This window comes from Bacillus rossius, chromosome 16 (assembly GCF_032445375.1).
Source record: "Bacillus rossius redtenbacheri isolate Brsri chromosome 16, Brsri_v3, whole genome shotgun sequence".
Taxonomy (NCBI): Eukaryota; Metazoa; Arthropoda; class Insecta; order Phasmatodea; family Bacillidae; genus Bacillus; species Bacillus rossius.
In genome coordinates, this window is record NC_086343.1 from 18,582,701 (window position 1) to 18,598,094 (window position 15,394).

The following is a 15,394-nucleotide window of genomic DNA, read 5'->3' on the forward strand; positions in this document are numbered from 1 at the left end:
TGAAACAGAACCTTGCTTATGCCAATTTTAAAGTGTGAATGACTACGCACTGGAAAAAAAAACAGCCTGGAGAATAAAATGTCTTCACAGGTAGCGTGATGGCAGACCGAAGCATGAAAATTTTATCCATCACCGGAGAATTTTTCACACGACTTTCCCACCAGGATTTAAAAGTAAATCCCCCCCCCCCCCCCCACAGACTTTCCCTGCATCTTCCATGAGTTCTCCCCCGACTCTTCAGAATGTGGACACCCTGAAAAGATGGTCCGGGAAAAATTAAATAAAGTGAATTATTTCTGACTTTTGATTCGGGGTCAGTGAATCCCCTGGTGGCTCGCGGCCCAGTGACCCACTACAGCAAGCAAGAGTGCGTGTGTGTTGCGACACGCACCACTTGAAAAAGAAAAAGAAAAAAACACGACCTCGGCTGGAGAGGAGATTTGACCAGAGGGGCTCCCAGCAATAGGAAAAAATAAAAAAATAAAAAAAAATCGGACAGAGAGAGAGAGAGAAGAAGAAAAAGACGAAACGTGCAATCAAAATGTAGAGCAGCTAAAAAAAAAAAAGTCCAAGCCTTCATAATTCTTCAGGACCTAATGACATCGTGGGCAGCGATTTCTCCCTCCCACAAATGAAAATGTACACAGTTTCAATCACTTCCCTCCCCCCCTCACCACTTATTGCAGGATGAAATAGGCCAAGGAACATGCGGAGGTGGTGAATGATCACGTCTCTTTATTTTTTTTTTCCCCTCTCCGGTCGATGGATGAACATCGTTTTGGCAACGCAAACACTCGCTCATTGAAATGCGACTTCCACGTCCATTTACTTCAGAGCGAGGCCGATACGCCTGAACAGAACAGAAAAACCACTCGCACGCCTTTGCAGAAAGTCAGTCAGACATAAATTAAAGTTGAGCCTATATTTTATTGCGTCACCACTCGATAAATCTTGCAAGAGAACCACCAGCCGACAAGCCACAGAACATTAAAAAAAAAAAAAAAAAAAAATATTTAATTGCATTTGTAAAAGTAAAATAGTGTCAAATTTATTCTCTAACACCGCATGTTCATGAAAATTTCGGAAACTACACCTACTTTCTCATACAAACTCATTCAAACGAATTTATTGTGAAATAAACGCTGCTCAGTTAGAAGATTAAAAAAAATATTTATATACTTGAGTAAACCATTGAAAACTTTTTGGTTTATTTCAAAGAAATACTACCTATTGTAGCCATTACCATGGTGCGACTTCCGGAAAAAGTTTTAATAGCTTTTCGTTTCAGGGTCCATATACCCCAAAACCACTTTAAAATCTACCTACGCGTGTAGGCTGTGCCGAAAGGGATATATATTTGTTTACTTTTTAAAGCAACTAATATGTCGTGTAATAAGGTCTAAAGAGATTATAATTGACAGGTTGGATGATTTGAAGCGAAAATATTTCGATATGAGCTGCATTAATATATATACTATATATATACTGTATATATATACTGTAGCGTCGTTTATATTTTATGACTGATAGAATGTACGTTTTGGTAAATTTGTTTGCCTGCGCGCAATGCAGTCAGTGTTAAGGGCCTCAGTGGCTTCCATCGCACACAGTAGCCAATGACGGTTGCTAGCAAATATCAAATTTGTAATCAAACGCCATTGAGTGTGTAAATTTACGAATTACTTGTTAGTGTATTTTGACATTTTTGTTGTGCAATAAAAAAAAAACTTATAATTTGTGTATTTTCACACACTGCTTGTGCAAAATTAATACTCCATAGCGTAATTCTACACTAAATGAGTAGGTTGATATTCTAAAAAAAAAAAACAAAAAAAAACATGGGTGTAAGAATAGTGTTGTCCTGTAAAGTATCGCTTTTTTGAATTCTTTTTAAGACAGTAAAAAGTGTTGCGGCGATTATATAATTTTTTGTTTCTTTTAAAACTTTTCAGACGCTAAAAGTCCCATAAAAAATTGGTTGTCTGTAAAGTCGGTTTACGGACGATAGTTTAACGTGACGTCATAAAACATTGATGAAATGATTGCATACTTTTGTGAATAAAATTTAATAATTTTTATTGAATTATCACTATTTTGTATGGATACAAAGAAAGAGTGAAATTATATCTACAATTTAATTGATAAATTTAATTTTATTTGCACTCATTAATTCAAATATGTTTATTACTTTAACGAAGAGATTATTTTAACTATAACTTTTATACATGCTTGCTATTTAACTTCTTCCAATCTGTGTTATTCTGTTAAGGATAGGACGATGATAGGAAAAGTAGGAAACGAATGGGAGTGTTTCAAGTTTAATGTGCCTCGAAAAAGTCAAATCGATGGTTGTTCCAATCGAGTGGAAGAGAGATAGATGCGGCTCAAGCGTACAATGAGCGTAACAGGACAAAGCGTAACGGGCAAAGCGTAACGGGGCAATGTGCGTAACGGGACAATGAGTCATCCTTTTTCGTGCGTGCAGCCGGCGTTCATCGATTTAGTAGACGTCACGTCAAAAACTTTCTTTACTATTTTCAATAAAAAAAATGTTTCAGCTTAAACTTCAAAGGTGTGTATCAGTTTTAGTAGACACTTTGGACCCTAAGTCATACGTATTGTATGTTTTCAATTTTTTTTATTTCTTTCCATTATGAACATGCAGCCGACATTTGTGAGTCGAACTCTGACTCACTCTCTACGAGACACTGACACAGTTCGTTTTCCCAGTTACTACTGATAAGACTGTATTTGACGACATTAGAAACATCCATTAATTTTTGTCGACTTCACGAAAGTGGGGATAACATTGTAGGGTTTTGTTTTGGGTTCAATATTTATGTGCTGTCATCATTTGTGGTGTTTTTTTCGTTCTGTTAGTCCATTTTCTTTGTTTTTCTTTGTTTGTTGACATACCCTATTTTCTTCTACAGACATGCATGTGCTTAGCAATGGCGTATGTCCAAAAGCTTACATCAAGTCATGCACTCCCATTGCACAAATCTTTCAAAGATAATAGGGAAGGTAAAAAATAACCACTATTCGAGGAAAAATAAAATAAACGTCTTTAGAGCCCCCTCGAACGTCAGCATTGTGTACACACTCGAAAAAAAAAAAATTGAAAATAACACTTTCTTGTAAACGTTGGAGTCTGGGTCCTGGATACTGTGAGACCTAGCGTGGGGGAAACAAATACAGCATTTTTTGAAGAATAAACAGCAAAACACATACACGATCAACTCCGTGTTTCTTTTGTAGCATGTATAACTCAACATAAAAAAAAAAAAACACACGGCTGAGGGAAGATCTTTACCTAAAACTTAACATGCGGTATATTCCAAAAATTAAAAAAACTATTGTCAGCTACAGGAAGTGCATGCAACTATCAACTCAGGCATAGCCAATAATAATAATAATAATAATAATAATAATAATAATGTACAGCAAGGACACTTCATAAGTTACAAATAAAAATAAACACTTGTCCCTTAAACCCTTAAATATGTACAAAAAAATTCAAATTGCTTTTTTTTTAATAGGAGGAAGAGGGTAAAAGAAGGCGGGAGAGAGACAGCGTGATAAAATGAGAGAGGTAAAGGGAAAGAGGTAGAGAGGGAATCAGGGTGAGAGAGCTAGAGGGAGAAAAGAGTAGGAGAGGAGGAAGAGAATAAAAGAAGGCGGAAGAGAGACAGCAGGATGGAAGGATACAGAAACAGGGGGAGATGGATACAAGTTAAGGCGGTAGAGTGTGAATCAGGTTGAGAGCTAGAGGGGAAAGAGAGAAGGAGAGGAGTAAGATGGTAAAAAAAGGCGGGAGAGAGACAGCGGGATAGGAGAGAGGTAAATGAAATATATGAAAGAGGAAAGAGGAAGAGGAATCAGGGTGAGAGAGCTAGAGGGAGAAGAGAGCCGGAGAGGAGAGAGAAGTAAGGGGACAGAGGTAGAGATGGAATCAGGGTGAGAGAGCTAGAGGAAGAAGTGAGCGGGAGAGAAGGAAGAGGGTGACAGCAGGCGGGAGAGAGACAGCGGGATGGAAGGCTAGAGGAACAGCAGGAGGAGACGCGGAAGGCGGTAGAGCGGGAGAGGAGGAAGAGGGTGACAGCAGGTGGGACAGAGACAGCGGGTGGAAGGCTAGAGGAACAGGAGGAGGAGACGGGGAAGGCGGTAGAGCGGGAGAGGAGGAAGAGGGTGACAGCAGGTGGGACAGAGACAGCGGGTGGAAGGCTAGAGGAACAGGAGGAGGAGACGGGGAAGGCGGTAGAGCGGGAGAGGAGGAAGAGGGTGACAGCAGGTGGGACAGAGAAGGCGGGATGGAAGGCTAGAGGAACAGGAGGAGGAGGAGACAGGGAAGGTGTGAGAGCGGGAGAGGAGGAAGAGGGTGACAGCAGGCGGGAGAGAGACAGCGGGCAGAAGGCTAGAGGAACAGGAGGAGGAGACAGGGAAGGTGTGAGAGCGGGAGAGGAGGAAGAGGGTGACAGCAGGCGGGACAGAGACAGCGGGTGGAAGGCTAGAGGAACAGGAGGAGGAGACGGGGATGGCAGTAGAGCGGGAGAGGAGGAAGAGGGTGACAGCAGGCGGGACAGAGACAGCAGGATGGAAGGCTAGAGGAACAGGAGGAGGAGGAGACAGGGAAGGCGGTAGAGCGGGAGAGGAGGAAGAGGGTGACAGCAGGCAGGAGAGAGACAGCGGGTGGAAGGCTAGAGGAACAGGAGGAGGAGACAGGGAAGGCGGTAGAGCGGGAGAGGAGGAAGAGGGTGACAGCAGGCGGGAGAGAGACAGCGGGATGGAAGGCTAGAGGAACAAGAGGAGTGTGACGGGGGAAGGTGGTAGAGCGGGAGAGGAGGAAGAGGGTGACAGCAGGCGGGAGAGAGACAGCGGGTGGAAGGCTAGAGGAACAAGAGGAGTGTGACGGGGGAAGGTGGTAGAGCGGGAGAGGAGGAAGAGGGTGACAGCAGGCGGGAGAGAGACAGCGGGTGGAAGGCTAGAGGAACAGGAGGAGGAGACAGGGAAGGCGGTAGAGCGGGAGAGGAGGAAGAGGGTGACAGCAGGCGGGAGAGAGACAGCGGGATGGAAGGCTAGAGGAACAAGAGGAGTGTGACGGGGGAAGGTGGTAGAGCGGGAGAGGAGGAAGAGGGTGACAGCAGGCGGGAGAGAGACAGCGGGTGGAAGGCTAGAGGAACAGGAGGAGGAGACAGGGAAGGCGGTAGAGCGGGAGAGGAGGAAGAGGGTGACAGCAGGCGGGAGAGAGACAGCGGGATGGAAGGCTAGAGGAACAAGAGGAGTGTGACGGGGGAAGGTGGTAGAGCGGGAGAGGAGGAAGAGGGTGACAGCAGGCGGGAGAGAGACAGCGGGTGGAAGGCTAGAGGAACAGGAGGAGGAGACGGGGAAGGCGGTAGAGCGGGAGAGGAGGAAGAGGGTGACAGCAGGCGGGAGAGAGACAGCGGGATGGAAGGCTAGAGGAACAGGAGGAGGAGACGGGGAAGGCGGTAGAGCGGGAGAGGAGGAAGAGGGTGACAGCAGGCGGGACATAGACAGCGGGATGGAAGGCTAGAGGAACAGGAGGAGGAGACGGGGAAGGCGGTAGAGCGGGAGAGGAGGAAGAGGGTGACAGCAGGCGGGACAGAGACAGCGGGATGGAAGGCTAGAGGAACAGGAGGAGGAGACGGGGAAGGCGGTAGAGCGGGAGAGGAGGAAGAGGGTGACAGCAGGCGGGACAGAGACAGCGGGATGGAAGGCTAGAGGAACAGGAGGACGATACGGGGAAGGCGGTAGAGCGGGAGAGGAGTAAGAGGGTGACAGCAGGTGGAGGAGAGACAGCGGGTGGAAGGCTAGAGGAACAGGAGGAGGAGCCGGGGAAGGTGGTAAAGGGGGAGAGGAGGAAGAGGGTGACAGCAGGCGGGAGGGAGACAGCTGGTGGAAGGCTAGAGGAACAGGAGGAGGAGACGGGGAAGGCGGTAGAGCGGGAGAGGAGGAAGAGGGTGACAGCAGGCGGGAGGGTGACAGCGGGGCGAGGCAGGCACCGACCTGTGCTGTTGCAGCGCGGCGCCTCGTCCCCGCCGCGAGGCCCGCGGCCGGGCAGAATGCTGGGCGCACAGCCCATCACATCCTGGCGCGGCGGGCAGCGGGCCAAGACGCCCCCGGGGCCCGCCCTAGCCGCGCATGGCCCCTGCAAGCACCACGTTCAGGCGTCACCCTCGCCACCTATACTTTCCCACTTCACTATCATTCAGTTCACCCATAAACAGGAACTACACACGAACCTGGACACAGTTTCCAAGAAATAACACATGAATAGGGACACCTGTATTTCGCGAATACATATCGTGTCAAGGTATTTTACAAAACACTGTAGATTTTTCTTGTAAATATTGGCTGTGGTCGGTGAAGGCCTTTTTTCCCGCACTTGACGGGGCCAATGAGGACATAGTTACCGTACTGCTGCACGCCCGCAATTCGCCAAACCTCTAAGAAAAAAACTACAGTTATGTGTGAAATAGCCTGACACGAGATGTATTCGCGAAATACAGGTGTCCTTACGCATGAAATACGTTTTTGGAAATAATAGTGAATATTACTCATCGCGCTTAAGACAATTGGCGCATAATTTTAAATTATGCATCTATGTTTTACACGTGTTAAAAACAAGGAAAAGATAGGTCATCAAATTTTCCACCAATTGGACTTAATTTGGTTTTGCACTGCTTATTAATGCACACAGTTAATAATTGAAGGTTATTCAGGGAACTGTTTCCAAATAACTGTAACTTATGTAGGTATTGGGATAGCACAACGCATAAATACCCGGGCAATAAGAAACCCAGTATTACTGCTAAAAAAATTTATAGCAATACCTGCTTTCACGAGAATGTACACATTAAAAAAATTATAATTTTACAAGATTTTTTCATTTGAATTAAAAAAAATATATAATGCGGTATAACATATTCCTGATTTTTCCATTACTTTCCATGATCCAAATTTCACATTGAAATTAATTTTTTTTTAAATAAACTTTTTTTTTTTTTTTTTTTTTTGCAATTTCGGAAAGAAAACGTTACAGTTACCATTCTCATATCTGGCCAATAATTATGCAAAAAAATGTAAAATCAAATAGAACCTTGCACATGCTAAACAAAGTGCGTAAAACTAAGCACTAACAAATTACCTACAAATATATATTTCACAGTCTGGGTGATGGTAAGCTGGAACATGACATTTTCCCCTCAAACTGTTAACACTGGTTATTTTGCACGACTTTTCCCGAATTGAAAGAAAACCCCTTCCCTGACCAATTACATCTCACCAGACTTTTTCCTGAATTTGCAGAACGTGGAAAACTTGATAAAAACAATTAAGTAAACAATACAGGAACACACTTGAGAGTGACCATTGTAACAAACATGGCGTCATAAAACCGGCAAAAAGTCAAACAGTCGTCAAACAACTTTATTCGTAGGGGCAGGCATTTTTTTTTTCGCGAGAAATCTTAAACGCCTATTAGACTGCACCACGGGTTTCTTCTTTGTGATTGGCGGCCTTCTGCGAGAGAAGTCGTTGCCTTTTTTGACGAAGCCACTCATGACGCGTTTGCTTCCCAACTGAATTACTGTGATTGGTGTCGTAGTAATCGACATGCGACTGAAAGAAATTCACCCAATCACGAAACACAGACGATGCTACAGTGTTTTCACTTATAGCTAATCTCAGAATCTTTTCGCGAAATTTGCATGGCCCTACGTATTCGGAACCAATGAGGGCGCATGGCCCAATGGTTAGAGTGACACGGACTCCCTAGCCGGCGACTCGGGTACGAAACATAGTTTCCCACACGAGGCAGGGTCTACATGGCTGGCGTTCGGATAATGAGGGAGGAATGAATTGGTGGAGGGTAAAAACGGGAAAACATCAGGGAAAACCCACAGGCCACTGCAACTTCAGCCACAGTTTCCCCACTTGCAAAAAAAATTGGTTGTCTATAAAGTCGGTTTACGGACGATAGTTTAACGTGACAACGTCATAACAAAACATTGATGAAATGATTGCATACTTTTATGAATAAAATTGAATCATTTTTATTGAATTATCACTATTTCGTATGGATACAAAGAAGGAGTGAAATGAAATCTACAATTTCATTGATAAATTTACTTTTATATGCACTCATTAATTCAAATATGTTTATTACTTTAACGAAGAGATTATTTTAACTATAACTTTTATACATGTTTGCTATTTAACTTCTTCCAATCTGTGTTATTCTGTTAAGGATAGGACGATGATAGGAAAAGTAGGAAACGAATGGGAGTGTTTCAAGTTTAATGTGCCTCGAAAAAGTCAAATCGATGGTTGTTCCAATCGAGTGGAAGAGAGATAGATGCGGCGCAAGCGTACAATGAGCGTAACGGGACACCGCGTAACGGGACAAGGTGCGTTACGGGACACTTTTTCGTGCGTGCAGCCGGCGTTCATCGATAAATTAGACGTTGTCACGTCAAAAAAAAAAAAAAATTCTGGTCCGACACCGGCGCGGGAATCCGAAACCCGATCGCCGGGAGGCTATGACGTCTGGTTTATCATCGTGACTTCTGGAACCCTCTGCCAACCTCACGTACATACAACCTCCGTGATGAAGACGGCGTATTGTTATTCTTTTTTTTTATCTCGTGCCACACGTGCATACGAGCCTTTTATCAGCGGCATGCAAACACGTCTCGGCCCCGCTAGCGAGAGCCGACAAACATCGCTCACGAGCGACGCGGTACGTCCACAGACCGCGAGCAACAAAAAGCACAGTACGTCCCACAAGCGAGTGCACATTTTCAAACGATCCACTCGTCAATGTCCCGGGCGACTGCAGGTATCGGGTGCATCGAATTCAAGAACATTTTTCTGTAATTTTAAATAAACCTTTAATAAAAAATATTTATTTAAGAATGTAATTTCTATATATAATAAGTAGAGACCGGAAAAAATTCGCGGATTCTTTTCGCGATAGGCTAGAATCCAAATACGTTTGCATTTTTGATGCTTTAGTTATTGGGCCACAGTTTATCTCAAGGAATCTGGGTCAATGAAAAACCTTCAACAAAGGGAGTCTCGAATCACAAGCATCCCAGTTAACAGGTGTCACGAGTCAGTAGTCAATGAGCAGGTGTAATTTTCCCAAGTACTTATAGGATCGTGAAGCCTATCCTAGAGGTCAATGAAGCCGCGAATTTTTCCAGTCATTATTGATAATAAGATAAAAATGAATCCATTACGAAATAGATTAACAATTTGGAAGAACATGCCAATTTTTTTAAAGTGTAAAACACACAAATATTTTCAGAGGAATAACTCCCACATAATCTACGTAGAAATCATACAACTATTTACATTTTATGTGCAACGATAAATTTGAGTAAGGCGTAAAAAAAAAATTGAAAGTTATTAAGAAACTGCTGGAAATTTTGCGTTTCAACGCTTCCAGCACCGTTACTGTTTATTTCGAGACATTTTCGTTACTTCAGTAACCAGTCGATATAATTTTAAAAAACATTTATTTATTGTGAAAATTAGAGCTATAAATTATGTTTGTGAACTTTTTGAAGTGAATTTGGAAGTGTATTTATATAAGTGTGTTTGTATAACGATGTCAAGTTGCTTGTAAGTTTCCACTGTCGCTGGCAGCGAGTGTCTGTGGAAGGTTTAATAATTTCTTGGCCGTTTTCATGGGAGTGTCTGGGAGGTTATGTTCCCGTACGTCTAATTTATTTACATAATGAATTATTATATTCATATTTAATAAAAATTAAAATCAATAAATTATAATAAAAGGTCGGAATATTTATTTGTTATCACTATGTAAATGTATCACGATTATTTTACTGAATTAAAAAATAATTATTTTAAACATGCATTTGTATTAATAATGAATAATTTATTTAAATATTTTTAATTACCAACAGTATTTATGATTTATAACTCCAGTCCTTTTATTATTTTATTCCTAGTAATTGTTTCCATGCAAAATTAAAGAGATGTGCTGGTGCCCGTCCGCCATCTTGGATTGTGACATCACGACGGCCATCTTGGGTGATCTTGACTTTGACCGTTGACCCTGACCCCGGCGGCCATCTTGGATCCACCACCTTGGATTACGCCATCTCGGTAACAAGCAAATTCATGTGTTCTCATGTTGCAGATACACTTACAATTCGAAACTCTGGACACGAAATCTTACGTAGAATTCTTAATAAAAATAATGCCGGACTTGAAAAAAATACACACAAGTCATGTTCCCAGTTAAATTTCTTGACGCGAGTGTCACACGTAATTTCTGCACTCGCAGCTAGAATTCGTTTTTCGGAGCATCTACGTCATCTATCGAATCATTCTCTTTGCAGAACGAAATATATTATAAAACGGCTACGAAAACAAACGAAAAAGACTTGCAAAAATCCTAAATCCCATCATTGGTCTTGATTTTTCGACAAGGAATTTTATTAAAATACTGCCCATCTTGTTGAAATTCACTAAACAGTTAATACTACGTGATTTTCTTTTGTCTTTGTGAACTTTGTTCTGTGTCATCCGTTACAGATGACGGCACCGTGGTTACACATTTCCGTTCCGTGCGATTTCCGTTCCAATCACGAAATTACCCCTACCAAATGCCGCATACAAAAAAAAACAGAATCGTTTATTAAAGGCCACCGCCTACCCGGGCACACATACTGTGTGCAGAGCTTCAGGAAAAACAACGCGATTTGAAAAGTACTCAAGATATCCGAGTGGGATCTGTTTACGAAAAGCATTTAAGAGTTCGCTGAGGGCCGAAAAGTAGGTACTTTTGATTTCGGATTAAGTTTTTAAACTGTATTTTTAGAAGAGTTAAAATGGCTAAAACGCATGTTTTCAGAGTAATTTTTAGGCGTAAAACAACCATGACAAATTCTTGAAAGCACTTAAGGGACTTGCATTACACCTTTATTTTCATTTCTCGGCCATATAATGTTACGGTCACCGCTCAAATTTCACAGTTGTCCTATGCACGACGAGAAGACTGCGCGCCAGTCCAGAGGAGACACCGCGCTAGAAGCACCAGCGAACGTCGCGCTTATCATCCCGCCTCACTAACACAGATACACCCCTGACGAAACCAGCAAGGGCCTGCGAAACAGAACCTCGACTGTGCATCTGGCGGAGACTGCCGCTGTGTTGTTCGCAATGAACGCGGCGTAACGAAGTTACGCCCTCCCAGCTAACCCGCGCACAGGCAGGGCTTTAAAAAGATACCGGATGCTGTTACGTCTTTGTTTGCGGTCGTCATGGTTACCACCACGCCCATTTCGATCAACTGCCTCATTAAGTTACGGCACCGAAGTGTCGCCTCGGGTAAGTAAGGGGAATTAGGGGGGGGGGAGGAGGAGGAATAGAGAGAGGAGAGAGGGAGAGAGAAAGAAAATGAGGAACCTGTAGGAAGGGGGAAAAGGTAGAACCATCGTCGAAAGCCTGAAGCCGAGGCCACACAGATAACTAGGGGTATGCAGATTTCGCGAAAAAATTTCGAGACTAGATGAAAGTTAAAACACTGTAGCACCGTCTGTGTTTCGTGATTGGGTGAGTTTCTCCCAGGTACATATCGATTGTCACCACACCAATCACAGTGATTCAGTGTGGAAGCAAACGCGTCCTGAGTGGACCGGTCAAACAAGGCAACGACTTCTCTCGCAGACGGTCGCAAATCACAAGGAAGAAACCACAGGTGCGGGTATAACTTGTTGCAGTCTAATAATTGTTCGGATCTTTTCGCGATAAATGCCTGCCCCTACGAGATAGCTACGCCATGTTCACGATGTTCGCTATGTTCCACTGCGCCAGGAGGCCAGACAGATCAGTCTAGTTCGCGATGTGGGAGAGACGCATGCCGTGGGATTGCAGTGAAGATTCCGATTAAGATAATATTCTGCTGGCTGTTACAGTATGTGAACTTAAATAGAAAAAAAAAAAAGTTCATGAAATTAATCTAGTACCAAAAAATTTTGAACAATTTCATCATTTACGAAGCAGTTCCTTGTGAGGACGAAACAATATTTATGGATCATTTCAGAATAAATAAGTTTGTTCTTTTTTTTTCCTCTTTGTATTTAATATCTGAATTAATATTTTTATACCGGCCAATCCCACCACGTCAGTGTTTGTCGTTTCTTCCTTCGAAAATTCAAGATATGTTTAAACAAGTTTATCTTTCTTCTGCATCGGATAGTTCGAGAAATTTTAATAAAATATATTATTCTAATTAACTACAATTTTGAAAAAGTCTAGCGAATCATTGTTAATTGTTAATGCTTAATTTTTCTATTGAAAATTTTATTTCTTAACATTGTGTCTCGTAATAGTACTAAACAGATCAATCTTAATTTTAGTGGATCCACTTTTTCATTCTTAACAAATTTTTTTATTTACACATATTAGTGACCAGTATAAAATATTTATATTTATGTAAGATTTATGGTTTTGAAATGTTATATTTGTTTGATTTTGATGATAATCCCATGACCCGAAAGAATATCTTGTTTATTTAATATACTAATTTTCTTTATTATATTTAAAATGTTGGTAATACTTTACCTACTTGCTTTTTTTAACAAACTCTTTCATCATTTAATGCATAATAACACAGCACAGCAAAATGAAACAAACCGAGATGATCTTTCATGTGTGTTAGTGTTTTTGGTAGACTTCAATATCATCCATCGAGGTTATGTGAGATGTTACATCTGAAAGATTTCACTTTTAACCACATGCCCCAATATTCCCTTTTTGTGTACCTTATTGAGGTTTTCTCTGTGACATACAGTAAGACCAGAAATGGCGTAATTACGTCCACAAATACATCTTAAATCACTATGACCCATTGCAATAACGAATTTAAAGAACGAATTATGGTGACGTTATGTGTGCAGTGTAGGTCGGATTTTTAGCGGCGAGATGGTTTCACCTTACTTTCTTTCCACCATGGACACAACCACGGTGACGTATGTGCGCAGTGGAGGACGGGTTTTAGCGGCGAGATGGTTTCACCTTCCCTTCTTTCCATCATGGACACAATCACGGTGACGTATGTGTGCAGTGTAGGTCGGATTTTTAGCGGCGAGATGGTTTCACCTTACTCTCTTTCCACCATGGACACAACCACGGTGACGTATGTGCACAGTGGAGGACGGGTTTTAGCGGCGAGATGGTTTCACCTTCCCTTCTTTCCACCATGGACACAATCACGGTGACGTATGTGTGCAGTGTAGGTCGGATTTTTAGCGGCGAGATGGTTTCACCTTACTCTCTTTCCACCATGGACACAACCACGGTGACGTATGTGCACAGTGGAGGACGGGTTTTAGCGGCGAGATGGTTTCACCTTCCCTTCTTTCCACCATGGACACAACCACGGTGACTATGTGTGCAGTGTAGGTCGGATATTTAGCGGCGAGATGGTTTCACCTTATTCTCTTTCCACCATGGACACAACCACGGTGACGTATGTGCGCAGTGGAGGACGGGGTTTCAGCGGCGAGAAGGTTTCACCTCCCGTTCTTTCCGTCACGGTCGCGCCGCTAGGGCCCTGGACCCGGGTGCGGTGACGTCAACGATATGAGCCTCACGCGCGGGCGCCTGGCGGAGCCAAAGGCAAATAAACAAGTCTCCCAGCGCCGGCTTCGCGCGGAAATCTCTCTCTCTCTCTCTCTCTCTCTCTCTCTCTCTCTCTCTCTCTCTCTCTCTTTTAACCTCAGGACTGGCGCTGAGCTCCGCTCGACACCCGTATTTACGAAACTCGCAGGGGCTCTTTTGAACCAGCTTGTAAATTTTACAAGCCGACATGACAAACCGAAAATATATATATCGCGTCCGGGGGATTTTTTTCGAAATCACTGACGTGAACGTTGTAAATACAAACCTCAAAGCAGAAGAAAAAAAAGGAAAAGGATTTAGATTAAATAAATTGTACTTATCGGATTGCGTTACTATGAGACCAGGTTTAGCTGCTATACTTGACGGGATTTAAACGACGTAACGTGTTCCGGGCTCGAATCTCGGATAACGTAATGGACGTGCGTAAAGTTACTCGTTCAAACGTTACGTAACATTAATCATGCACCTTTGCATACTACTCCCCCAACACATTTTTCCGATTAGCTTGAAGGCGCTTGGCAAAGCTGTAAATAAGCAAAATTATTTTAAAACTGATTTAATACGATATCATCCTTCCCGCACGATTAAGACTTTTTTTTATTTACAATCGCTTTTAAACAACCAGCGTCTTATGCGCATAAACATTGTGATGAAGCTGGCTAAAAATTGGAACTTAACAACATTAAGCCATCATTCCCTATTTTTCATTAAATATTGGCAGTGTTGCTACAAGTACAGAAAACAGGTAAATGTCAGGAAAATTAAAATAGCCAGATAATACCTTCAAAAGTCGGGAAAATCACCTAATATTTCTGGCAGCAAAATATAACGATAAATAGACCTCGCGCCGCCGACATTTAGGCCCCTCAGAAAGTACTAAAACGTTTAACATCACGAAATTCGGCAGATTTGACAGGAATTCTGAGCTTTTCACAGTAAACACAAGGAAAGAAAACTTATCTCCGTTAAGTTTACATACAAGGTCGATAGCCTACCTTCCACATTTTCTGGTGATTCAGTAGCAACTGTTCGTAGACATGTGTATATATCTACAACAGCATTAATTTTGCTAAGGTGACTCACTCAAACGTCATATAAAACTCCCCCCCCCCCCCCTAAGCAGAAATCAAAATCAAGTGGTCCATGGAATTATTTGTGTCTGAAAGAAGTGTTATAATTTGACTACCATCATAAGCATTGCAAAGATTTCACACATTATCTCCCTTAATTCTTGTATTCATATTTTCTAATTTAACTTTGTTTTCCCCCTTTCAAACTGCATGGCTAATTGAAAACAACAAAGGCGGTTTTTTTAACGATGACATGAACTATAAAGTTATTAATTATTTGCTCAAGATATTTGCCGTTAAATTGGTGCAACACGCCTAATTTGTTCGAATGCTGGTCCAGCAGTTTTATTGCAATATTACTCATTTATTACTCGCTTTAATGAAAGCACGCCCCCTTAAGAAAGGAGTTCAAGCCATAAGCGTTAAAAAAAACTTTCCTCGTATTTTTGCATTACGTATCGGTTTACAAAGTTTTTCGATATAATTAGAGATACATACTTAAGTACATCTGTGCTTCAGAGACAAGCAAGCGTAACTCCAAATTTGTAGACTATTCTTTCATTACGGATCTTTTCTTGAAATTTTGTTTTCTATCGAACCAAAACTTTGTAACTCATTCAATAATATTTCTAAAGGATTTAGCGAGAGTCATA

General features: G+C 42.2%; 1 protein-coding gene across 2 annotated transcripts in view; it reads right to left on the minus strand.

Annotated features, from left to right (window-relative positions):
- The window catches only part of LOC134539962 (high affinity cAMP-specific and IBMX-insensitive 3',5'-cyclic phosphodiesterase 8-like), a 240,847-nt gene that overhangs the window by 149,789 nt on the left and 75,664 nt on the right, over positions 1 to 15,394 (minus strand). For both annotated transcript variants that reach the window (XM_063382353.1, XM_063382352.1), the window contains exon 2: positions 6,025 to 6,166. In XM_063382353.1, coding sequence (XP_063238423.1) covers positions 6,025 to 6,100 — 76 coding nt within the window. In that variant the 5' untranslated portion in view covers positions 6,101 to 6,166. The remainder of the gene's footprint in view (positions 1 to 6,024; positions 6,167 to 15,394) is intronic.